Source organism: Muscardinus avellanarius, assembly GCF_963383645.1.
Source record: "Muscardinus avellanarius genome assembly, chromosome: 11".
In the NCBI taxonomy this organism is placed as follows: domain Eukaryota; kingdom Metazoa; phylum Chordata; class Mammalia; order Rodentia; family Gliridae; genus Muscardinus; species Muscardinus avellanarius.
The window spans coordinates 90,926,588-90,951,708 of NC_137797.1; the positions used below are offsets into that span (position 1 = coordinate 90,926,588).

The following is a 25,121-nucleotide window of genomic DNA, read 5'->3' on the forward strand; positions in this document are numbered from 1 at the left end:
ACTGGGGATATTTTGTGCACCAAGTCCGGTTTGCACTTGGCTTACAATATTAACTGAGAGAAAAGTGTCCCCTTTTACCAGAGGCGCTGGTGTACACTAATTAAAGGGAGATATTAAAGGGGAGATGATTCTGGGAGGACCAGCTTGGTGGGCACCCTCCATCCTCTACCACAGATAGAGAATCTCCTTTCATTGTCAGGCTGACATGGCAGATGTTGATGCTGGAGAGTCTCCTACATGTCTGTGTCGAAATTGAAGGTGGCCACGCTGACTCTGCCCTGGACTGCATTTGGCAAAAGTTGGTTCATCACAACTGATGCCACAGGAATGGCTTACACCACATAATGCATGTGATTTAAAAAATATAACATCTACATAGATGTACACATATGTATATGTGTTCCTATTTCAGCTATAACTCCTTTTTTTTTCCCTGCAAGTGCTTTGTGTTAAAGAAAATAAGTTCCTGAAGGTGATTTCAACACATTCCACTTAATAAGCACCGATAGGGTACCACCATGAGCCAGGCACCATGATAGGCCCTAGAAACTCAGAGATTAGTAAAGCCAGCCTTGTCCTCAAGGAGCTCGTGGTCTGGTTAAAGCACAAAGAGATGAGAAAAGGAAGAGGACCATCCACGGAGTGTGGATGGATGTCTCCCTTCACTGGACAGGGGTTGGAGAAATGGGAGAGTCTTATGGGGCTACGTGGGAGGAAGGGGATGGAGAAAGACCAAGCAGTACGAAACAGCATGATCTATACAGGAAACTATACACAAATCAGCATGAGGTAGTTAGCAGAGTTCCATTATGTGAACTGAATTGAGGTTTCCAATTTTGCTGCCTGAATTTTCTTTTATGAAGGATAAACCTTCTACTTTCTAAGATTTAAAAATGTATAGAGGGTTTCTAAAAATATTTTTCCATTACAAATATAATACATGCTCATTGTAGAAAATTGGTAGAAATATAAAGTATTAAGGAGAGAAAATATTCCCCTCATAGTGGGTAAGGATGGGTATTGAAAACCTGTACTACCTGCTCTTTTTCAGAGATTTTAATTCCTTTTTTTAGCACTGAATCTTCAGATAGAAAGCAAAATGATCATTCTTGCAGAGGATAATTACAGATATCATTGTCAATTAATTGTTATTTTAAGTAACTTAAGTTTACTTATTCATTCCACAAAGATATATTTAGCATTCAACTATGAACAAGGTACTGTGCTAGACACACTTGGAGTTCTTCCTATAAAGGGATCAAACACCCAATTTTTAGAGTATGACTCTTATTTCTTATATAATCAGAAAGAAATCTCAGCAAGCCTGGTACCGTCTAGGGAAGAGTAAAGGTGTAGTAAACTTATCAGGCACTAGTGACAATCAAATCTAGGACCTCTGGGATGTCACACCAAGACATTACTCAGGACCTCTGGGATGTCACACCAAGACATTACTCATGACCTATACTGAAGAGTCATTATGATTGACAGGAAGTTGTTAAATGTGCCTTGAAAGTGGTGGCGGTTTTAATACGTACTTGAAAGTGAAGCTTCAGAAGCTGGAGAATTGATAACTGGACACTTAATGACTTACTCAAAACAAACTCACAGAGTGTATTTTTGTTTATTTACTTAATTAGGTTTATTTATTGCTGCGAGACAGGCCCTGAGTGTGCATGCCAGTGGAGGCCATTTCCCTATGAACATAAGAGGACACGGGGCATTTTTCCCTCTATGGATCTGAGATTTGTGAAGTCAAGGCAGGTGGTATCCAGGCTCTATTTTGGTAGACCTGGAGTGTTTACAAGCTGATATAAAAATAAACATGAGAAGGATATCCATTTTGTTAGCATTGCCAGAGAAAAGAAATTGAAGGCAACTTTCAGAGCTGCTTAACAACCCTTTTATTTTCTCACTCCTGTTAATCTGATATCATAAATTTGGTGATGGGGGCTGATCAGATCTCTCTTACCAAACTTTCTCATTATTGTTTGCTTAAAAAATGTATTAGTCCATGTTGTGTTGTTATAACAAAATAGCCTAATACTGGGCACTTTGTAAAGAAAGTGGTTTATTTAGCTCACAGTTTTGGAGGCTTACAGACCCTGACTGGGTGGCCTTATCTGTTCTTCCCATGGAAAGAGCCCTTCTGGTTATACCACAACTCGATAGCAAAGTTCAAAGGGAAACAGCTCTGTGTACAAGGGACCTTGCAAGCAGGGCAGCCTTGCTTTGTAACTACTTGCTTTTGAGAAAAATATCTGGGTCCTACAATCGGCACATCAATTTCTTCTGAGGGTGGCACCTCCATGATCGAACTACTGTGTAGTTGGCCCCACCTCTTCAAGATTTCCTTCACCTTGACATCGTCACACTGGGGACCAAGCTTCCAGCATTGCAGGTCTTTAGGGAACACACTTAAGCCATATCTGAACCATAACTGGAGAGAGCACAAAAAAAGCAAACAAGCAATTAAACTAGGGCTGCTCACTGTCTGATGTTTTTGTTTGTTGTGGATATCTGTTAGGGTTTGGGTGTGGACTGTCCCCTCAAGGGTGGCATGTTGAATCCTGGTACCTGGGGCAGCAGTGTTCAGAAGTGGAGCTTTGGGGGAAGCCATTGGAGCATGTGAGCTCTGATGTCATCAGTGGTTAATAATTTGGTAACATTGTTGACAGATGGGACCTAGTTTGAAGGAGTAGGTCCTGGGGCATGCCCTTCTGGCTGTATCTTGTTTCCAGCCTCCTCCCTCTCTCTGTCTCTCCAGTGCCTCCTGTCCACCCTGAGGTGAGTAGCTGGTTTTCTCTGCCAGGCCCATTCACCAGGATGTTCTGCCTCACTCGGGCTCAAAGTGATGGAGCTGACTGACCTGGGACTGGACCCTCTGAACCCATGGACCAGAACAGTCTTTTCTCCTTTAAGTTGTTCATGTCAGGTCTTTTGGTGGCAGTGGTGAAAAGCTGGCTAACACAGCATCCTGCAATCTATTTTTAATATTAGCACTCACTATGAACTAAAGTCTATATAGAATTCATTAAAGAAACCCAGCCAATCCCAGGGTTTCCATGATAGAACATAAACTTTGCACACCAAAGCAGTCAAGGTATTCTGCATACAGAAGTGAGTTTCATAAATAATAAAAACAGGCATGGCCAAAGGAATAAGAACGCTGTGGAGTATTTGTCAAAAAAAAGTTGTGGGAAATCTCTTGGATGGCTGTTTCCCCTTTAATGATGTCATCCTGCAGATCCTCAAACATGGGTTTGTGATCCCAGAGCATATCCAATTAGCCCAAGAATATATCTCCTTAATTTACTTCTGCAGACACAGCACACATGGCCTGGGGGGGGGGCAGGGTTGCTTGATTCTGCATATCAGTGAAAAATGTCATTGGATTGTACTTCCTTTAAAAAAATACTTTTAAACTCTTTGTGGACAGTTTCTAAGACATTTTGTTTGTAATGGAGTTCATCTCTAAAACATCTGGAACTTTTATTTTCTGATGATTAAATAGTTTAACATGTTTTTTTTAACAACTAAACTGACCTCATACCCCGCACTCACACATAGATATGTGTATGTGGGTTTTAACAGTTAAAGCTTATCTCTATTTCATAAAAACCAGGTATTCTACATATTGTACTCTTTAGAGGAATCTGTACTATAGAAGCTTAATAGAATGCATGCCTGATTTCACCTGATAATGAAAGTTAGAGCTATACCTGTAATGGTCACTAATCATAAATTCTGAATTAAAGTTTCCAAGTGAGATGCATTTATCAAAAGCATTTAGCAAATCTCTCCCACAGGAGAGAGAGATGAACAATTCTGACTTAATGGAAGGGGCATTAATTAGTAGGTATTTAAGTAGCCTGAAATGAATCCTAAACTTTCTGGAGATGTAATAATGAGTAATCTGTTCAAAGACATTTCTTTGGAATATTGAACGTAGAGAGTAGGGAGGGTTGTTTTGAAATCCAGTGCATTATAGCTTGACTTGATAGGGAGTCTAAAGGAGATCAGCAAATACTTTACAGCATTTTCCAGATTTGTTATCACTAAAAATAAACTTCTGAATTTTGCAGGTACCCTTTCTCCACTCTTCTCAGTCCTTCTTTGGATAGCAGTTGCGGTCTGTACATCTATGCTGTTCTTCTTCTCCAAGCCTGTGGGTATTCGGCCATTTCTTGTGTCAGTAATGCTCAGATCAATATATACTATAGGTCTGGGGCCTACATTAATACTTCTTGGTGCAGCTAATGTAAGTACTTTTCTTGGCTTTGTATTGTAATAGAATTAATTAATTAATTAAATACAAACTATAACTAAATGCATTCATTCATGTAGACCAAATGAATTCTAATATATTGTGAATCTAAATTAACCAGAGCATAATTTGTGCATTCTTTATTTGATTTAGAGAGAAAGAAAAAAAAAATGGCGAGTCAAAAGTTATTATATTTAAGGAGGTGGCATTTGGGCTATGACCCAGTTCTGCTATCAATTTAATATAATCCAATTTTAATGCCTTCTGCATCCTATACCCACAGCAATTGACAAAAAAATGACTCTGAACCACAGTTAACATCCTAAAGTGACTTCTAAATCATCCAAGAAAGATTAAGTTATATTCAGTAGAATTTAAGAAGTGAGCACTTTTTTTTCAAATGACCTAAGAAAAAGGGTTGCTGTCTGAGAAAATATGAAATTGGTCTCCTTTTATGTGAACAAATCCTATAAACTTGTAAAAGGCACAGATGAGCTTAATATTTTTTTTCACCAAAGTTTGAAATACTAGAACAAGGGAACACATTTTGAAATTTTAGTTAGGTAAGTTCAGGATAGGTGAGCTAGAGTACTATTTCAAAAAGCCAGCAAGACATATTTATATAAATAACCTTACTCAAGAAATTAAATTTTAAATGGACTCAATGTCGGCTTGTTCAAGGAAAAGCCATAAAGAGATATTAACAAAAAGTAAATCATCAGGTTGATGAAATACCAAAGGGGCAGACAAGCACATAAATATTGTTAATGTATCTACTGGATTCCAAAGGCACTTTCTATGTCTTTTACTGGGCTTCTAACATAATGGCTTGTATTCTGGTATCTGTATCTAGGACTTATCTCCCCTACTACATTATATAGTTCTTAAGGATAGTCATTGACCATTCAATATCTGGGACAGTCTAGAAATTCAGTAAGTAGTTCTTGAATCAAATAATTATTGAATGAATGGAAATCTTTGTATTTTTATACATTTACAGTATCTCACATATAAAATATGTAGCAGGTTTTATTAAAAATGAATAAATAAAATGGTTAACCAAACTTCAGAGAATTATAAAGCTGAGCTAAATATGACCAATTCTGTTTTTGTAGTTTTTACATCTATTTTAATACAATTCTTTAAAAATTATAGAATTTTACTTCTGAGAGTTCCCGGTTAACTAGAACAGTCTAGCAACCAAATAACTGATCTTCAACAATTGTTAATAAAGGAAAGTGTGTTATACCTATAAAGGAGTCTATCAGCCAAGAATTTGGTGCTGTGCTAAATATGTATTCTGTAAGCTTCTCACGGGCAAAACTCACATTCAGATATACAATCTTACTCTCCTTCATTCCTCCCATTTTCTATTTTTCTCTATCTTCATACTTGGTATGTGAACATTAAAAAATGTTTACTTGAAGCCAGGCATGGTGGTGCACGCTTGTAATCCCAGTACTTGGGAGGCTGAGACAGGAGGATCGCAGGTTCATGGACAGCCTCAGCTACTTAGTGAGGCCCTCTGCAACTTAGTGAGACCCTGTTTAAAAATAAAGTATAAAAAATAGGGCTGGGGGTGTAGCTCAGAGGTAGAATGCACATCTTCTGGGTTCAATCTCCAGTACCACAAAAAAGTAAAAAATAAAAAAAATGATGGTTACATGAACTAAACTTGTACTTTCAACAATTTGGAACTAGACAAATTTGCAATATTACCAACCAAGTGCATTAGAGAATCTTCATGAATGTGTAACTTTTCTAAGCCTATGTGTTTGGTTTATTTTTTTAAACCATGTTGGATATGAAATCATATTATTTGAAGAAACAAATAATTTTCAAATAAACTGGTAACTGTTTCTCAGTAAGACACTAGACAGAGTTGGGCCAAAAATAATATTCATTTGATCCTCTGTTTTTGATAGTAGAGGCTAAATATACCAAGAGGTAGAGAACTTGGTTCTTGCCACCCGGAAGTTTATGTGCCAGATTCACTAATTTGCATTCTTTTTATCTTCAGATCAATAATGTGTAAAGAGATAAGGACTAACTTTCTGATTATTGGGGTAACCTAGAAGCATTTGGAATATTTTTTCTCCCTCCTGGGACAGTATAAAAAGACAATTTTTACTTGGCTTGGTGAGAATAATTCATCATAGCAAAAGGCCATTCATATGAAAGGCAAATGTCATACTTTGGTTTCTTTATGGGAAAGAATCAACATGTAGACACATCTGATTACACAAATCTCTTTGTACTATAATAGCCTTCACAGCATAATACATGTATCTACAGCCAAGTGATACATTGCCATGTCCACCACTTCAGTGCATTTGGTCCAAAGAGTATTGATTTGGGACAAATTCAATAGAAAAATTGTAACCTAAATATTGTAGATGTTGGTAGAAAGGTCTTTATCTGCAATTTTAACATATGGACTAAAAATATTTTTGTAAATATAAATAATAATCAACTTTAACTTTTAACATCAAAAGTTTATTATAAAATTGTCTCTGACTTATAACTACTCAGAAGGCAGGAAATATGTCAAAATGAAAACATAATTTGGTTCCTGTACACTTTAAGTTTAAATATTTTATTTAGCTAATATTTTACTTATTAGCTTAATTTATACTTACACCTTTGCATTGTGTAACAAATTAGACTATAAATGCTAAAATTATAGGTATCAGAAACAGGAAAAACAGAAGAAGATATCTACCTGCCAGTTTATCCTTGATGGGAATCAGAATCCTAAACTTTTTTTTTTTTGGTGGTACTGGGGTTCCCAGAAGCCCTTCTGCCTCCGGGATACACTCCCACGGGCTACACTCCCAGACCTATTTTTTACTTTTTTATGTGGAAACAGGGTCTATTAAGTCAGCGCAGCTGGCTTTGAACCTGCGCGATCCTCCTGTCTCCGCCACCATGCCTGGCTAGAATTCTAAACTTTAAGGCAAGCCCCTGGATTTCATTCTTCCCTTCAGTGAGAGGACGATATTATGGCTAATCTATCCTTACCAGGCTGTTTAGACCAATTGAGAAGGTTAGAGTGGAAAATTAAGAAAAGAAAAGTAACAATGATGCTGATACAGTAGCAACAGTGGCTGCAATGTACCCACCATCTAATATGTGAAACAGTACTGAATCATAAAACATTGCTATCTTGAGTGTAAAGTGGTGGTGTTTTGATTCAGAGTTGTTTCGGAACTCTACTTTTTGCAGTACTTAGCAAATGCAGAATTTTTTCTTCCTTTCTCTTTTTAGAAAAAGAACCAAGTGGGAGAAAAAAATATTAACTTGTATGCTGAACTCTTAGTATTACTAGTTGATGTTTATTCTGGGGCTTTGTTTTATCATTTTTCCTCATTTCTAAAAATGGAAGTTTGTTCTATATTTCAAGTAGCTTATCTTATCACAGGAATTATCCCAATATTTGAGATGTTTCGAGAATTCTAATTGTTTTTCTATGATACAGAGCACTCAGTACAGTGGCCTTCCTATCCACTGAACTGCATTTTTAGTTAATGGTCACATATATCAATATACTTTTCTGAAAAATATAAATAATTACTTAGAAATTTAGAATCATTTAATATTTTTTATTCCAAAATTGTTTGTAAAATTGATTTTAATAATTATTTCTGTTCCTGTGTTTGTTGTATAATGTTTAACCACTTCTAATTTTGGGGGCAGTAATGGGGTTGGAACCCAGGGGCATTCTACCTCCGAGCTATGTCCCAGCCCCATTTTTTATTCTTTATTTTGAAACTGGGTCTCACTGAGTTGCAAGGGCCTCACTAAGTAGCTGAGGCTGTCCTTGAACCCGGATCCTCGTGTCTCAGCCTCCCAAGTACTAGGATTACAAGTGTGCACTACCATGCCTCGCTACCACTTCTAATTTTTAAGTGTGTGTGTGTGTGTGTGTGTGTGTGTGTGTGTGTGTGTGTGTGTGTGTTTTACTGGGGACTGAATCCAAAGGCATTCTACCTCTGAGCTATACCCCCAGCTCTTTTTATTTTTGTTTTGAAGCATGGTGTCACTAAGTTGCTGAGGGCCTTACTAGGTTGCTGAGATTCCTTGAAACTGCGATCCCCCTGTTTCAGCCTCCCAAGTACTGGGATTGTAGGCATGAGCTACCAAATGGCTTTTCTTTAGATTTTTAAATGAAAATAATAATACAGTAAATATCAGTAAAAGGTCTTTTAACATTCTGTACAAATGTTCTGTACAGTGTTATTTTTTCTTTTCCAATAAATGCCTAGAAATATGTAATTTTTAAATGGTATTTATACCTAGAAATATGTAATTTTGAAAATGGTATTTGCACTGCCTTTCTCACAGTAATTTGTAATGTGGAAATGTTTCTTTATGCTACAACTTAGTCTCACCATTCTGCAGAAAGGAGAAGCAAGTGGAGTTTAGTAGACAATCATTTAACAATAAGCTGGGGATGGGAGCGTGTGGGGGGCGGAGGCCCGAGGATCGCGGTGCGCCATAGCCTCAGTGCTCAGGGAGGCCCTGCTTCAAAATGAAGAATAAAGCCGGGGTGGTGGCGCATGCTTGTAATCCCCGCACTTGGGAGGCAGAGACAGGAGGATCGTGCAGGTTCGAAGCCAGCCTCTCTGGCTTAAGAGACCCTGTTTCCAAATAAAAAAATATTTTAAAAAAATAGGTCTGGGAGTGTAGCCTGAAAGTAGAAGGGTTTCCAGGAACCCCAGTACCACCAAAAAAAAAAGAAAAAAAGAAAGAAAGAAAGAAAGGAAGAAAGAAAGAAAGAAAGAAAGAAAGAAAGAAAGAAAGAAAGAAAGAAAGAAAAGAATAAGAAAGAAAGAATAAAAAATAGGGCAGGAGCTGTGGCTCAGAGATAGAATGCCCCTGGGTTCCATTCCCAGTACTGCAAATAAGTAAACAAACAAACAAACTAACAAACTAAACCAGAGTGTCCAAATTTAATAGCGTCATATTCTCAGAGAATTATCTGTAGATTTTCTGGGAGGTCTCATTACTGTGAATCTATAATGTTGAATTTTACCATATGTTCACTTAACATATACAAATTCAGTTATACATTCTGAGTCCAAACTTTCATATTCATTATCTCTCCTTCCCCCTTTTCCCCTCTCCTCTCTCTCTTTCTTACATACACACACATATTTTTATAGTATACCCCTATTTCTAGTATTTAATTGCAAAAACTCAAACCTTGATTCAGTGTTGTTAACTTTAGTGAGGGATGTTACTATTGACATCACCTGAGTTTTGCTGGTAATTTAAAAGATGTCTAGGGGGACTTTAACTGAGTGCCAACTATGCCCTACATATTGACCTTAGAACCTCATCCTTCCTAACATGTAACTCTATTAAAGTGGAGATTTTTTAAATCAGAATTATCTTTTTTCAATAAGAGAATTATTTACATGGTTGATAAAGTATGGCAATACAGTTGAAAGTAATAAATTCAATTCCACCTTTCAATAAATAAGTGGATGACCCTTTTTTGCATTCCACAATTTATTCCTGGAATATAGGTCATGTTCCCCCATAGGAACAATGTAAGATGGGCATAGAATTCTTTATCAGGAGCAGAGTACCAAATAAGACCAAAAGAATAACGTCAAATGAAGACATACATTTCTGTCATCACACAAGACAGTAAAATGTAAAGGACAGCCCATAGGATGCTAGGCCCCCCAACTCTAGGCAGTTCATTGAGGAAGCAAAGTCCTGGGGGACAGGAGAATGGACCAACGCAGAGAGTCAGTGCAGGGCCACAGCTGCAGCCCATCTGGCCCAGCTTCTAATACAGCGACTTCCCACCGTGTTGCAGAGATAAAAGTCCTGCAGACACTTAGCCACAAACTGTAAAGTAGATATGAAGATGTTAATTTACTGTAAAGTAGATATGGAGATGTTACTTGACTGTATAATTTATTCATCTAATTAAATTAATGATATTTCATTAGTATACATTAGTTAACAAGTGAACATTAATGTTGCTTTTGTTTTTAGGAGACCTATTCATAAATCATCTGGGTGGTATCTAACTTTTTTTAACTTTATACTGGCGACGGAACCCAGGGGATTTCTACCTTTGGGCTACACTCCCATGTTTCTGCAGCTTCTTTATTTCTCCACATATATTCTCAGCTTTCTTGGAAAATGCACTATGAAACAATTTACAAATTTTATCATACATAAGAAGTCAGAGTTCACCTTCTTTCCTACCTACATAATTTATTCTTCTAATTATTTCTGCTTGGTATGAACTCCAAGGTGTGAGGATATGATTTCTGATCCCTGCAGAAATCGGTGGATGTCAGGGCTGTACCAGCTTCCCTTCACGCCAGATCTAGTCCAGAAAACAGAAACTATCACCAAGCTCTAGATCAAGGTTCAAAAACAAAGCAAGAACTCTGGAAGCGAAGCAAATCTTTACTTTTTATGTGAAATATGGCAGAATACCTGTTAAGCAGAAATATGTCCTTGCTTTCGCATTACTTGAGAACCAAAATGTATCACTCTTTTTTGAGAATTTAAAATCAATGTATTGGTGTATAGGGCTTATAAATTTTTTCTCAAATAATTTTTATTATTTAATTTAGTGAATGAGAGATGAGAAACAATATAAATGACTTGTCTTAGTTACATTGTTCATTCTGCAAAGTCATGATTTCAATTTTTATTATTTCAGTTTTTAATTTTATTTTATAGAATTTATTTCTGTATTATACCAATGAGATATAGTGGGTGACTTGATAGATATTAGGAATTTAAACAATTTTCATTCAAAATAATTTAAAGAGTAACTAATATTATTTTGATGATTTTGTTTTCATCAATCACATGAATGTTTATAGTCAAATAGTTCATGTGGATCAACATCTTACATAAATATATTCCTGGTGGGTTTTTGCTTGTTTTGGGGTACTGATGACTGATGCCGGGGCATTCTATCTCTGAACTATATCCCCAGCCCTTTTTAATTTTTGTTTTTGAAATGGGGTTTTGAGGTTGTTGAGACTCACTAAGTTGCTGAGGCTAGCCTAGGTCCCATGATCCTCCTGGCTCAGCCTCCCAAGTTCTGGAATTACAGGCATAAGCCACCATGCCTGACTTCCTGGACTATTTAATAATGGCTCTTTATAATGTCATTCCTGTTCTTGAGCAGGAATAAATATAGACTTCCATTATGCTATAACTATTTTTAGTAACTGTAAACTATTGATGATAAAACACTAAACATCCTGTTTGACATTATTAAAATTGGTAACAAGATGGTGAAAGAAGCGATCACATCAATTATTGAGAGGGCAGTCAGCTGGGAGGCATTTTAGGGAAGATTTGCCCATTTTAGCTGCTGCGTTATTGACATGTTTGGCCCTTCACAACATGCAATAACAGCCTCATTTCATCTCCATTGATTTGGGCTCCAAGAAGTTGAAGGAGACATTTTTTTCCACCCTCCCAAATTTCTGTTCTGCCTCAAAGTGTTATTTTCTTTCTTTTTTATATTATTTAAAGTCACCCCATGAGGTGATTCTGCACATATATTTACATGAAAAAGTCAACAGCATTGCAAAGAGCAGCCTTTTCCCCCAAAGTTGTTTGGACACTTAAAGGGAAATATGGTTCCATTAGATACTGTAAAGAAGCCAGGCAACAGTGAGGAAGAACAAACTGTGGATTGCAAGTCTGCACTTGTTCCTTATTGACCAGGAGGCAAAGTTGGCTCCATCTTCTACATAATGCAGTGAGTCTAGAACCAAGCAGATGGCACTGTTTATGATAACTGCTGTCTTTATAATTCATCACCCAAATCATTGTAATTGTTAAAGAATCTCAGCATAATTTCTACATTCCAGTTATACCACAAAAGCCAATATTAAAAATAGCATAAATATAAATACACTACATAGAGAAATAGTAAACATTATAAAATTCTTATTGAATTGTTACCGCACAAATGTCTTAGGAAATAAATATGTGCATTATGTTTATTTTATCCCAGGTGCATAAGTATGTGCTTATTTAACATATATATATATATATATAAAATAAATTAAATACAAAAATACCTTTGTGACTTACTTGTTTAAAATAATAACAGTAGAGAAAGTTCAAGATTAAAAAAAACTCAAAGACAGATTTCTGCATATTTTCTGAAAAAAAAAATATTTCCACTGGGAATGGAACCCAGGGGCTTTCTATCTCTGGGCTACACTCCCAGACCTATTTTATATTTTATTTGGAAACAGGGTCTCTCTAAGTTGCTGAGAGCCTCACTAAGTAGCTGAGGCTGGCTTCAAAACTGTGCAATCCTCCTGTCTCAGCCTCCCAACTACTGGGATTATAAGCGTGCGCCACCACACCTGGCTTGAAAATATTTTTTATTATGTCTTTAACATAATGAAACATATATTGCTTTTAATATAAAAATATGATAAAAGTAATAAAAAAGAGTCATGTACTAATTTATTCAAATGAATCATATCATTTAGTCCTCTGAAGTCCTTATAGTTCATAGTTAATGAACTAGGTTTTACAGTAGTAAGGAAGAGCCAGAATTTGAATTTAGGTCTGTCTTGATTGCATAGCTAGGTCTCTTAATCATTCTTTCTTCTGGAACTGTAAGGGATGCAAGTTTGCATGTATTATATTTATATGGAGATTTGTAGTGAGAAATCATGCAAGACAATCATAGGCTTTGTGAGTAACAGTTTTTGTCCGTGTCCTGCTATGTATGTATGTGAGTTTCAGAATAAATAAGACATTAATGTCTAATCTTTCTCTCCATTTAGCTTTGTAATAAAATAGTATTTCTGGTGAGTTTTGTTGGAAATCGTGGCACGTTCACTCGAGGGTACCGTGCGGTCATCCTGGATATGGCCTTTCTCTATCACGTAGCCTATGTCCTGGTTTGCATGCTGGGCCTCTTTGTCCACGAATTCTTCTATAGCTTCCTGGTGAGTACATCTTTACATGGACAATCACTGCTGAAAAAAATATACAATGCTTCTGCTGCTTATAACTTCTTTTTTGATTTTTTTTAAAAAGCAGGGCCTGACATTTAGGACAAATTATGCTATTTTTAGAATTTTCTAGGAAAGGTGTGACATATCATTTTTAGTTACTTTTTCTGCAAAACCACAAAGGTGGTAGACTTTTTGCTTTCCTCTCTGAGAACCAACCAGCCATCTTAACCTACCTCGTAATGCAGGCTTCCTAAGACAAGTCACTTTGAGATTCAGACAAATAATATTTCCCTTTGCATTCTTCAATAAAGTGTGGGGGGAAATAGGGATCTATTTTCTTGGGTGCTAAAATCATCATCTTTTTAAAATATCAAGTATGATGGTTCATCTTTGGAATGCCATGGGAGAGCAAAAACCAACCTAGCACAAAACACAATGAGTTCTTTTTGGTACAGTATGATAATTTCAGGTTTAATATGTCATTGTTATGTTTAGTGATATATATTTAATTATTTAAATAGATTTTTATATTTTTCTAGGGTATTTATTATTCTGGCAATCAGTTTTGTTTTCTGCATATATACTGTTTTATAGCCATGAACTAGGTGATAAGTCAATACAAATGCATGCTAATGTTTTAAAACAAAACATTACCACATTAGTTTGTGTCATGATACCATAGGAACATTTTATTTTTGTATCCATCTACAGTGGACATGCTTTAGAGAGTGCTGTATAATAAAATGACTCCTAAAAACAAGTCGAAGATCTAAAAACATTGCTGACCCATTTAATCAGGTCACCAAAGACAAATTTAGCACTTTTCTTCCTTCCTATTATCTAGCATACTCATGTAGGAAATAAGGCCAAAATGGGGCAAGTTGTTCTCAAACATTTGAAATAGCTATAGTGAAGAGTATATTTGTCTATTATGTTTTGATACAAATATATCTTTCAGGAGTTAAGTTAGATCATTTAGCAATAGAAAGTTTTCTTTCTGTTCCATCAATCTAAATAAATTTTATCTCTTTCTTGATTCATAAGAAAATTCCATTTTTTGCTTGTGACATATAACTTCCTACTATACCCAGCACTTTTATCTGACCATGACATGTAATAATCTATAATTTTAAATTAATTTATTGAGGTATGATTTACATACAAAATTTATGTAAATATGTATTTAATGTACATAACTTGATGAGTATATAGTGATTTTGTGCTTTCAACTGTCTTATTTATGAAATAGACAGGAACAGTATGGGAAACTATTAGTATTAAGATCCATTAAATAGATAATATGAAAAACATGAAATTATTTATATAAATCTTAATGTTTTTCAGGAAAAGATATTTGACAAAGTATAGGTATATTCAAATTATATGAGTTGTTAGCAGTAAGATTACAAAACTATTTTCTAAATGTCATTTTTCTATGACATTTTATCTTTTTAATCTTAGAAAACTCATGCTAGTTTGTTTTTATTGAGTTGTTTATTAATATAATATAGTTTATGAATATAATATTTTAATGTTCAGAGTGCTAGAGGAAAATGTGCACGATATCTCAAATAGTAGCATATTTTAAATACTTTTTATATTTAAAAATAGTTAAACATGAACTCTCTATTGGGCTCACAATGTCAGTCCTTCATTAAAAAGTAATAAAAATGCACTCTAAAATATAGTTTCAGAAATAAACAGAAGGAACCACCAGCCCCTCCAATGTCTATACCTTTTGAATCGGCAAGCTTCTTGGCATTCTGATGGACATTTAGTGGAACTCAGGAATATGCACTGTTAATGAGAATCCCCCGGGCTTCTGAAAGCTATAAACTTTCCCTAGAGCTGACCTAGAACAAATTGCAAGGCTTTTTCTGCATGCCACTGTTTACTTAGCATAAAAGAAAATCTTTAAGTCAACCTAATTATGAAATAAGTTGAATAAACCAGAACATTGACAATCTGGAAGATGAATTTGCATTCATTTGTCTTATTGAAAAATATTGACTTTATTTCTAAAGATAGGTGCATTTTCTAGGAGATAGAAGCAAAATAGTTAAACTATTTTTTAATTTAACTATCATAAAATACCAGTTTCCTAAGGTAAACAAACAAGTTAATATCTATACAGCAATTATTTGTAAGACTACAATTAAATTGAAAGCAATTATATAACCCTCAGTGCTGAGAGAAACAGAATGAGGCCTTGGTGTTTCTGAAAGAATGTATGACACATAATTGATCATTTCAGTCAGTTGAGAGATTCTAATTAATGCCTACAAACAGTAGAATAGAATACCAATTATTCAAATTTTAAAATTGTTATTAATTTCCAGATTTTTATATCCTTTTAAAGTGAATTCTATTTTATTGCTTTTAACTACATTTTATAATAAAATATTTATCTACTTGGAAATACATAACTTCAACTGCACAATGTAGCGATAAACTCAGTTTGACTACAGATAGCAAACACATACCTGTGTTCTTGAATAGCACATAGATGTCTACTAAAGATAAAATCACAAAAACCCAGTCAAGGAAGTGAATAAGCAAAATTGAGTATTATATTTTTATTTATGCTTCTGCTTCCAAAAGTATTTATTAAAATAAAATTTTTTGTTTTTATTAGTATATCACTTTAGTAAGGAAAGGTGTTTGCATTTCTCAAATATTTTTGAATTCCATACCTTTCGTATTTCATAGGCTTATAAAATTGTTCTCATTTCAACTGAGTCAATCTAATGTAATTTTTCTAAATCCAAACAAAAGTGTACTACTAGAATGTCTAAGTAAATCGGTATTATATTAGGTATAAAACTAATAGATGTGCAGTATATTCTGTTAGAGTTACCTTTAGTGAAAAAGTTTACTAATGTGAAGAAACAAGTATTTTGCTTCATTTTTAAGGAACTTTAGGCTATTTTATCACGGATGAATTAGAGTGGCTCATATTTGTATTTATAATTCTTTGTGTTTATTCATCTTGCTATGTTGCATTTTTCCTTTCTTTTTAATTTTTCTCCTTCTTAGCTTTTTGATCTGGTGTACAGAGAAGAGACTCTGCTCAACGTCATAAAAAGTGTCACACGGAATGGCCGCTCTATCATCCTAACGGCAGTCCTGGCCCTCATCCTTGTCTACCTGTTTTCCATTATTGGGTTCCTTTTCTTGAAGGATGACTTCACCATGGAAGTGGACAGGCTGAAAAACAGGACTCCAGCTACAGGTATTGCTGTTACTGCTAAAGGAGCTTTTCCCATGGCAGATATGGCTTGTACATAGCTTGTTTAGAGGATTACAGATGAACACTAATGGAGGAAATTTCCTTTCATCCCTGAAAACGTGTCCTTGCTTACTGCTGAGAGTGGCGAATGTGAAATGCTTTCCAGCTGTATGTTAGCTGTCAGTGTGGATAGGGAAATACTTACATAAGAAACATCATCTCAGGGTCTCAGTCTCAGTAGGAAAGTTTTAATAATGCCAACCATATTCCCAAGGGCAGCCAACTTCAGCGTAGACTGATACCTTTGGAATTATTTTCTCTTATTTTTCCTTGTCTCGCAGAGGAAATTTATCATCATTCACAACTATTATTCCAAACATGTTCGATCACATTACACCACCATATTATACTTAATCAACTAAAAATGATAAATACTTTGATTTGGAAACCATCAGATAGTAAAGAACTAAGTATGGCAGGCATGCTCAAAATATTGTGATAAAAGGACCCAATCTATCAGTACGCATACCTGTGTGGTCTTTATTTTTATTGTTGGCACCCATTTATACTCAATGTGACTCAGGACTTCTTCTTTCCAGCTTACTTTGGAATTTTTAAAAATTATCATACTTTCCAGTAGTTGCTTTTCTCCCCTCTCCTACTCTTTGCTTTTTTGGTTAAATTTATTTGTTACTCTTTTTTCCTCCCTTCTGCTTTGCTAGATAGAAATCATAGTCTTACACTTGCTTATAGTTTCCCTGGGTGATTCCACTGACTATAAATTGTAGAGAATGGAAACCACAAAATGACACACACTCTCTTCTCAAACCATTAAACTTAAAACTAAGATTTTATGATTGGTGCCTTATAAATTGCATTCTTTATTGCTTAATTACTAAATGGACAATGAGTGGTGTTATCTTTCTTAGACTATGGGATAATTAAGTGGCATTTAACTCTATAAGTAAGCCCAATTGATCCAAAAGGTGACTAGAAACATCAAATACATGGCTTGGAAGGTATTGAACTGGAGACCCTCCTGAATTTCATACCTAGGTGTTAGTCTTCGTTCACAAGAACATGAAATATTTTCTGTTATCACCTTCCTTGTTCTTTTTTAAATGTTGCTTTTTCTAGAATTTTGCAAGTTTTATATCTTTGGAGGGGACGCTCTATATAAACATCCCCAAAGCTTCATTCTTTTTTTTTTTTTTTTTCTTGGCACTAGGAATTAAACCCAGGGTAATTCTCCTTCTGAGCTACATCGCAACCCTATTGTATTTTTTATTTTGAAACAGGGTTTCACTAAGTTGCTGAAGCTGACCTCGAACCTGCAATCCTCCTGTCTCAGCCTCCCAAGTGCTAGGATTGCAGTCATGTAGCACCACACTTGACTTAAAGCTCTACTTTTACTAGACTGTCTTCTTTCAACAGTCTTCACATTTGTGTGTGTGTGTGTGTGTGTGTGTGTGTGTGTGTGTGGTATTGGGGATGGAACCCAGGGGCCTTCTACCTCTGGGCTACACTCCCAGACCTATTTTCTATTTTATTTGGAAACAGGGTCTCACTATGTTGCTGAGAGCCTCACTAAGTAGCTGAGGCTGATTTCGAACCTGCATGATCCTCCTATCCCAGCCTCCCAAGTACTGGAATTACAAGCATGTGCCACCACGCCCAGCCAGTCTTCACATTTTAATCACTTACTGATTAGAGGCATGATCCCCTTGAGTTACTGGGTATGGAGTGAGTCCAAAACTGAAGCATTGTAATTTCTGAACTCCAAATGTGCACAGTAGTTACAGTTTTATGAATTCAGCAGTAAATATTTTGTTATTTAAGAAGGAAGGTAGTACCATTACATTTTGAAAATAAATCTTTTCCTTAGAAATGGGAAATATACCTTATTTTTTATAAAATAGGCAGGACTGACGCTTAATTTCAGACTCTTTACTAGAAATACTTCAGACTCTACTAAAAATACTTATGCACACTCATATAGAAAACATTACAGCTTTTATAAATACATTGAAATCTGGAATATGAAAACTACTAACAAAGTTAAACTCTCGATTCTTTACAAACTGAGTTTTTGTTCCATAGATTTGAGAATATATATTATATAATTCCCTATGAAAAATGTCCTCCTTTTCATATTTTCAATTCCATCTCTAATACCATATTATATTCACCTTTGTTTTATGTTGCTCTAACTCATTACTTGAGACTGAGTGACTTATTAAGAACTCACAGTTCTGGCGGCTGGAAAGTACAAGAGACTGGAGCGGGTATCTGCTCTGCACCTAGCTAGGGCCATCTTGCAGCATCCTACCATGGCATCTTGCAGCATCCTACCATGGCATCTTGCAGCATCCTACCATGGCAGAGGGCTTTGCACAGGGAGCCAGATCCAAACTGGCTTGTGTAACAGACCCACTCTGGAGATAACCCATTAAAGCATTAACGGACTCCTAAGATCTCCACCTAATCACCTCTTGAAGGTCCCACCTATTCCCACCTCTTAATACTTGACAAGTGAGCTTACATTTCAACATGAGTTTCACTGGGGACACTGTGTTGGTACATGGCATTGGGTTTATTTTTTCAAGTATTGAGCTCTATTTGCTCGTAAAGTCAACAATGTGTTTTGCAAGAAATTATTGAAGATTATGAATTAAACCAGTGAGGAGGAGGACTGCTCATCAAATGATTGCATGTATGATTATTGCCACTCAGGTAGCAAGGAAACTTCGGAGTTGCAGAAGTATGCAATCTTTATACTTTTATTGGTGCATTATAATTATACATCATAGTAAGGTTCAAAGCAATGCTACACACAACACTTGGTGTGTTTCCTTCTATTTTCCACCCCACTCCTCCCTCCCCCAATTCCCCATAAATAATTTAGCGAGATTGATAGCAGTGCCTTCATATCTAAACTTAGATTATTTGAAGTGTTTCCTTCATCAATTCTCCCTTTTTCCCTCCCCTCTCCACTCTAAACTACTGGTCTCTCTACTCATTTGTCTGAAGTCCATTTTGTTTCCTATTTTCTTTCTAGTTTCAAAAAGAAAGAAGTATGCAATTCTTCAGAGAGTGTGAAGTAATGATTAGAAACCAGTGGGCAGGCGCGCAAGGGGAGGTTGGGAGTTAGAGCTGAATGGTAAAAGTCCTCCGGGTGCGTATGAGAATGGAGGACACATAATTAGAAGAAGGCCTTGAGAGTTTAGGAGAATATGGATCCCAGTTTGGGGACCAGAGGAATCCACAGCTCAATAGATAAGAGCCCTTCAATTCATCAGTGTCCAGGAGAATCCTTAGAAAAATTTATCAACAGCCAGACACGGTGGCCCATGCCTGTAATCCCAGTATTGGGAGGCTAAGACAGAAGGATCATAGGTTTGTAGCCAGCAGCAGCAACTTAGTGAGGCCCTCTGCTACTTAGTGAAACCCATTTCAAAATAATTAAAAAATAGGGCTGGGGGTATAGCTCAGAGGTAGAATGACCCTGGGTTCAATCCCCAATACCCCCCCCCAAATAGCCCCAGAACTTGGAGGGAAGGTGAGGACATCTCTCACATCTGTCCCTTTTCCTCATTCTCCTTGCACTCCCCAGAGCCCAAGAGCTGCCTGTGGGCCCCCCCACCCACCTGCAGCCTCTCTTCTGCCTGGCCACCCAGCCGGTCTGCCTGTTGTGGGCTCTGCGCTGCGGTGGGTGTTTGGCGCTCGGACCACTCAGCCTGTTGTGCCTTTGCTGGTCCATTTCACCTGGAATCGCCCTTTTCTCTCCCCGCCTCATGTCCATGTGTGTGAATCCTAGGACTCTAGATGGACCTTTCTCCAGATAGCTAGCTGTTTTCCTTCCTCCTCCCTCTCCCTCTGCACCACAAGTTCTTAAATCACTTTCTCCATTCTGTAGTCCTGTTTATACCTCTCGGGGTCACCCAATTGACCGTCAGTTTTTCGAAACCTTGAATCTGAGCCCTCAGAGCCTAGCCCCATGCTTCAGTAAATATTTCCTGAGGGGATGGCCCCAGTTTCATTCAGATACTATACCTCTCTCCCTCTTGAGTGCCTGACATGCAGCCTTGCCCCACGACAGTACTGATGGAGATGTGCCCACCTTCAGGGCTGGGCGCGGGGGCTGGGGGACAGCCACTTCCTAAGTCCAGCTCCCATTGGATACTTCTACCCTTATTTCAGCTAAGAGTAAAAGTTTTGTTTTGTGGGATTTTATTTATTTATTTATTTATTTATTTATTTATTTATTTATTTTTTGAAGCCAGGTCTTGCTAGGTTGATGAAAGTCTCATGCATTTCTGAGGCTGGTCTTGAACCTGTGATCCTTTTTCTCAGCCTCCCAAGTGCTGGGATGACAGGTGTGTGCCACCACACCCAGCCCAAAGAAATTTCTTTATTAAAACTTTGTTTCAGACAAATAGGAAGATTACATTTTCTGTTCTATTCTGGGCTGAGGAAGTAAGTAGTAAGCCAACAGGTAGATGGGTTCCTGGTAGAAAAGAAAGATCTCAAATTAGGATCTGGCAGAAAATCCTTCCATCCCTGGACCACTTTATGCTCCTGTTTCTGGGGCCCATTTACTGTTTGAACTGCCACCACCTACAGTCCCCCTTGGGCATAGGGACAAGTGGCTCAGAGCTCAAGGCTTGCCAGCATCATTGAGGGAATGTGTTTCTGGCACCCCAGGTCGGAACCCTGAAGGCATCTGCCCATAGAAACATTATTACATATGGTGGTTAGAGTCTACAGTATTATTAATACTTTATCCCAGCCACTTAAAGTATGAAAAGCTTTTAGTGGGTTGGCCCATGCATCTATTATCTCTATTTATAAAATTGCTTCAATAGGCAAAACTGTGTTCAGAGTTACAAACTAACCTACTAGAAGACTTTAGAAACAGCTCATTTGGAATGCTTTAACTAGGTTGGAGTGCCTTTAACTAGGATGCCTTTGCAGCCTTATGGCATGTCCATGTCTTGTCATTTGCATACCTGTCTCCATCCCATCTTCTGCTTGTCTTCTTAGGGAATTATGGCGTTCCAACCATGACCTTACCTTCCATGATGGGAACCTGTGAGAAGGAGAACTGCTCACCCACAATACCGGCTTCACATGCAGGTCTGTAGACAGCGCTCTGGGACAGTATAAACCTAACACCTCTGAAGTTTTATTTGATAAATATTACTGCCTCTTTTCAGATTTGCTTTAGAGTTTCATGGTGGGTTGAAATAGAAGAAGGAAGGGTAAAAGAACCGAGAGTGATCACACTAAGAAAGGATTCTCCTGTTGCTTTGAGCTCTTATTCTTTATATTATTCTTGAAAACTTAGTGAATTTATCTGCGGTATGCACTGCTAAAAGTTCTGTTACCAGATAGCAGACCATACCATGTTGAGCCCCTTTTGACTGTATTCCCTTTAGCGCAGGATTTGGAAAACCTTGGGTTTAGAACTCTAATTAAATGCTTGGCTATAGTCCATGACCTGCCACTACCTAGGTAGTGAGCTTGGAAACATGTAAAATTTTGGGTTCAGAAAAGAGAAAGAATGAACAAATGAAGTTTTCTCTTCCTCTAAAGGAACCATGAATGTAAAAATGGTTTTTAAAACTACATTCTTTAAGGACCTGACAGGAACCTGGAAACTGACACGTGTGCTATTTTGTGAACTGGAGAAGGAACGAGTGACCTATTTATTAAAGCAGGAAAATCTCTATACCCTGCTGCTTACCTAACATTGCACAGAGGTCTTAACTCTCCTTCCTCTGGAGACAAATGGGGCCAGTCTGATGTGCATTGTTCATGGGGCAAAGGCTCCGCCATTTGGGGTTCCAACAGAGCTGGGAGTAGGAAGAAAAATGAAGAAGATTTTGCAAAGTTAGCTGCCAAGGTCAGAAGGAAGGCAGGATTGCAGCTGGACAGTTGGGAATTCTCAGCACTGGAGGTATGTCAGAGACACTGCTGGGAGCCAGAGGTGACAGCAATAGCTTTTCATGATTAAGGATCATTCCTGAATAAGTATTAAAAATACAGAAAGGCCTGTGTTCCCCTTCTCTTTCTTCCCTATCCTTTTTGCATTTGACATGGCAAGTGTTAAAATGCATTTTGTTGAAAGTTCTATGGATTTGATCTTCTGGCCCCTGCTTCCTTTAAATTTCACATATTTGTCTGCAAAAGTAAAGGGAAAGCTAAACCCTGGTGCTTGCTGTACAGCATGTGTCACTTAGATTTAAAAATAACTTTTCTATGTTGAAGACCAGGATTAAATTTTAATTTGCAAACCCTAGCGTGCATTTGTGAGAGCCTCAATTTGTTACCTTGTGGACAGCAGGTCTACATTACAAAGGGCCCAGACATACACAGTAGCATAGTGACCAGCCTATGGTGATTGGGAGGCCCCTGGCCCGGAGGGAGGCTCCCACAAATGCTGGTAAGGTCATTGTCCCAGCAGCAGAAAATCTGCCTGGTACCTGGCAACCAACATTGGCTGGGAGGAAAAAATATATATATATATTTTATTTGCTATAAATCTCCCTTATTCCTGAATAAAAATATCCCCTTTTTTAAAATAAAAACCCTAAAACTTGGTTTTCTAGAAAAGCAATGCCTTTTTGAGACAATTCACAAAATTTAATCACAGTTATTTTGTAAGTAAAAGCCATCTGAATGTACAGGAAAAAAGGGGGAAGTTCACAGATGTTTAACATCTATGAGTAATTCAAATTGAATATGTTTGGGCGTTTTACTCTAATTGAAAGGATTGATGAATACCAGGAACTAGCCAGCCTCCTGGACTTACCATTTTGTCTGTCTTCCCTCAGGGTGTCTCATGTTTTTAAAAAAGTTTTCCTCATGAAAGTTTTTAAAGTCAGCATTTTCATAATGGATAAATTGTAATTAAATTTAAAACTACCAAACAATAGGTTTTAAGTTGTACTCTCACTTTCATATATATATATCTCAATGATAGTCTATTGCTCTCTCAGAAACCATCAACACTAAATAATTTCATTACTAAAGCAGAAAAAATGGCATTAGTAAATATTCAGGCATGTCCAGTATTAACAACAACAAAAAATATATAGACTAATACCTCAGATGAGAGGAAACTATTTTAGAACCAATAAGATATATTTATATTCTTGTCCTCACATGAAATATTTTTGTAATATGAATTTAAAAACTATTACTAATAGTCAATTAAAATAGATGAATTACTCTCATATTGGTCAAGTATCAAATTTGTCAATTATGTTAAAATCATAACTTTTAATGCGATTTAACCTCCATCTGTCTGTAATGATAGTAACGATGACAGCTAAGCGTTGACTGAGCCCTAACTACCTAGCAGCTGTTCTGAGCTCCTTACATGTGGATGTTCAGGTCTCTACACTAAGAGTCTACTTTCACTGGTTCTTGTCTTTTGTTTAGAAAAAAAAAAAAGCATGCTCTTCCATTTCTTTTATAACTACCTCTGTGTTTGGAATTACTCCTGGCAACCATCACCTGGACCATTGTTCTTGCATTTAAAATTTTTTACTTGTTTTCTGTCTTTTTACAAATACGCCTAGATTCTAATCTAACCTCCCTCCAGATTTCATTATTCCCTGAGCTAATAGCCTATCAATCTCCTTTTTTTTCCAGTGCCAACTTTTTCTATAAATCAATTAAGCGACGCAGTCCCCAGTTTCTGCAGCAGCTGCCTTCCCTGCTGCTGTTTGTCCTCTTCTTCTTCTTCCATGGTGGCCTTCTTGTGACATCCCCTCGCCTTTTCTCACCTCTCATTGCCTTTGACTCTTCTGTAATTTTGACTTTTTTTTTTGCCATCCCTTCCATCTTTAAATTATTTTCTTCCTTGGTTTGGATCAGAGTGTGTGCCTAGTAGGCTTGTTCCCTCTGACTTTTTAAGAATGTTTTATCTTCCTCTCACCCTATAAACAAAAATCGGCTGAGATTCTTTGATCAGAACAGTCCATTTCCACTTCCTCCTTCTAAATTGCCTATTTTTATAGACTAATGGGACCATTCTTTTCCCATGTCACCCCTGGCTGGGCAGCCCCCGTGTGGTATTTAACGCTGCCTTCTCTCTTGTGCCTCAGGTCCCATCTGTTCCCTTTCGTTCATTCTTTCCCGAGTCTCTGCCATTACCTCAGTAAAGCCTCAGCACATCATGCCTGAGTTATTGAAACTGCCTCCTAAGTGGTCTTTCTACCTCTTGTCATTCTCTCTCCTCAATCCATCCAGTTTATCACCACTTGACTACTTGTCAGAAATTACTGCTCTGAATATTTCCTCCCCTGCCTCCAGTCTGGCTGGCTTTGCACGATGCCCCATTACCTGCCCAATAAAACCCCAGCTCCCCACAGCTTCTCACCCAACTCGTGGTTTATCACTCCTGCTTCATCTTCCACTCCTGGCACGTACTTACTGGTTCATTTGCTATTCACCATACAAGCAGATAACTACTTCTGGGGATTTCTACCGATCCCACGTGAAATACCTCTCTACCCAAGTCTTAGTCCACTGACAATTCAAGGCAAACTTAAGGTAATGTTAATTATTGGGACCCCTCTCTAATTGTCCATGCCATGGAAGTTTCTCTCACCATTTTGATCTCTTTGCGCCACTTCTGTGT

General features: G+C 37.1%; 1 protein-coding gene across 4 annotated transcripts in view; it reads left to right on the plus strand.

The window, feature by feature from the left end:
- Positions 1 to 25,121, plus strand: part of ITPR2 (inositol 1,4,5-trisphosphate receptor type 2) — a gene marked incomplete at both ends in the record, with an annotated part of 551,977 nt that overhangs the window by 452,327 nt on the left and 74,529 nt on the right. For all 4 annotated transcript variants that reach the window (XM_080705463.1, XM_080705466.1, XM_080705464.1 and 1 more), the window contains 4 exons: positions 4,086 to 4,261; positions 13,069 to 13,233; positions 16,279 to 16,474; positions 21,515 to 21,607. In XM_080705463.1, coding sequence (XP_080561589.1) covers positions 4,086 to 4,261; positions 13,069 to 13,233; positions 16,279 to 16,474; positions 21,515 to 21,607 — 630 coding nt within the window. The remainder of the gene's footprint in view (positions 1 to 4,085; positions 4,262 to 13,068; positions 13,234 to 16,278; positions 16,475 to 21,514; positions 21,608 to 25,121) is intronic.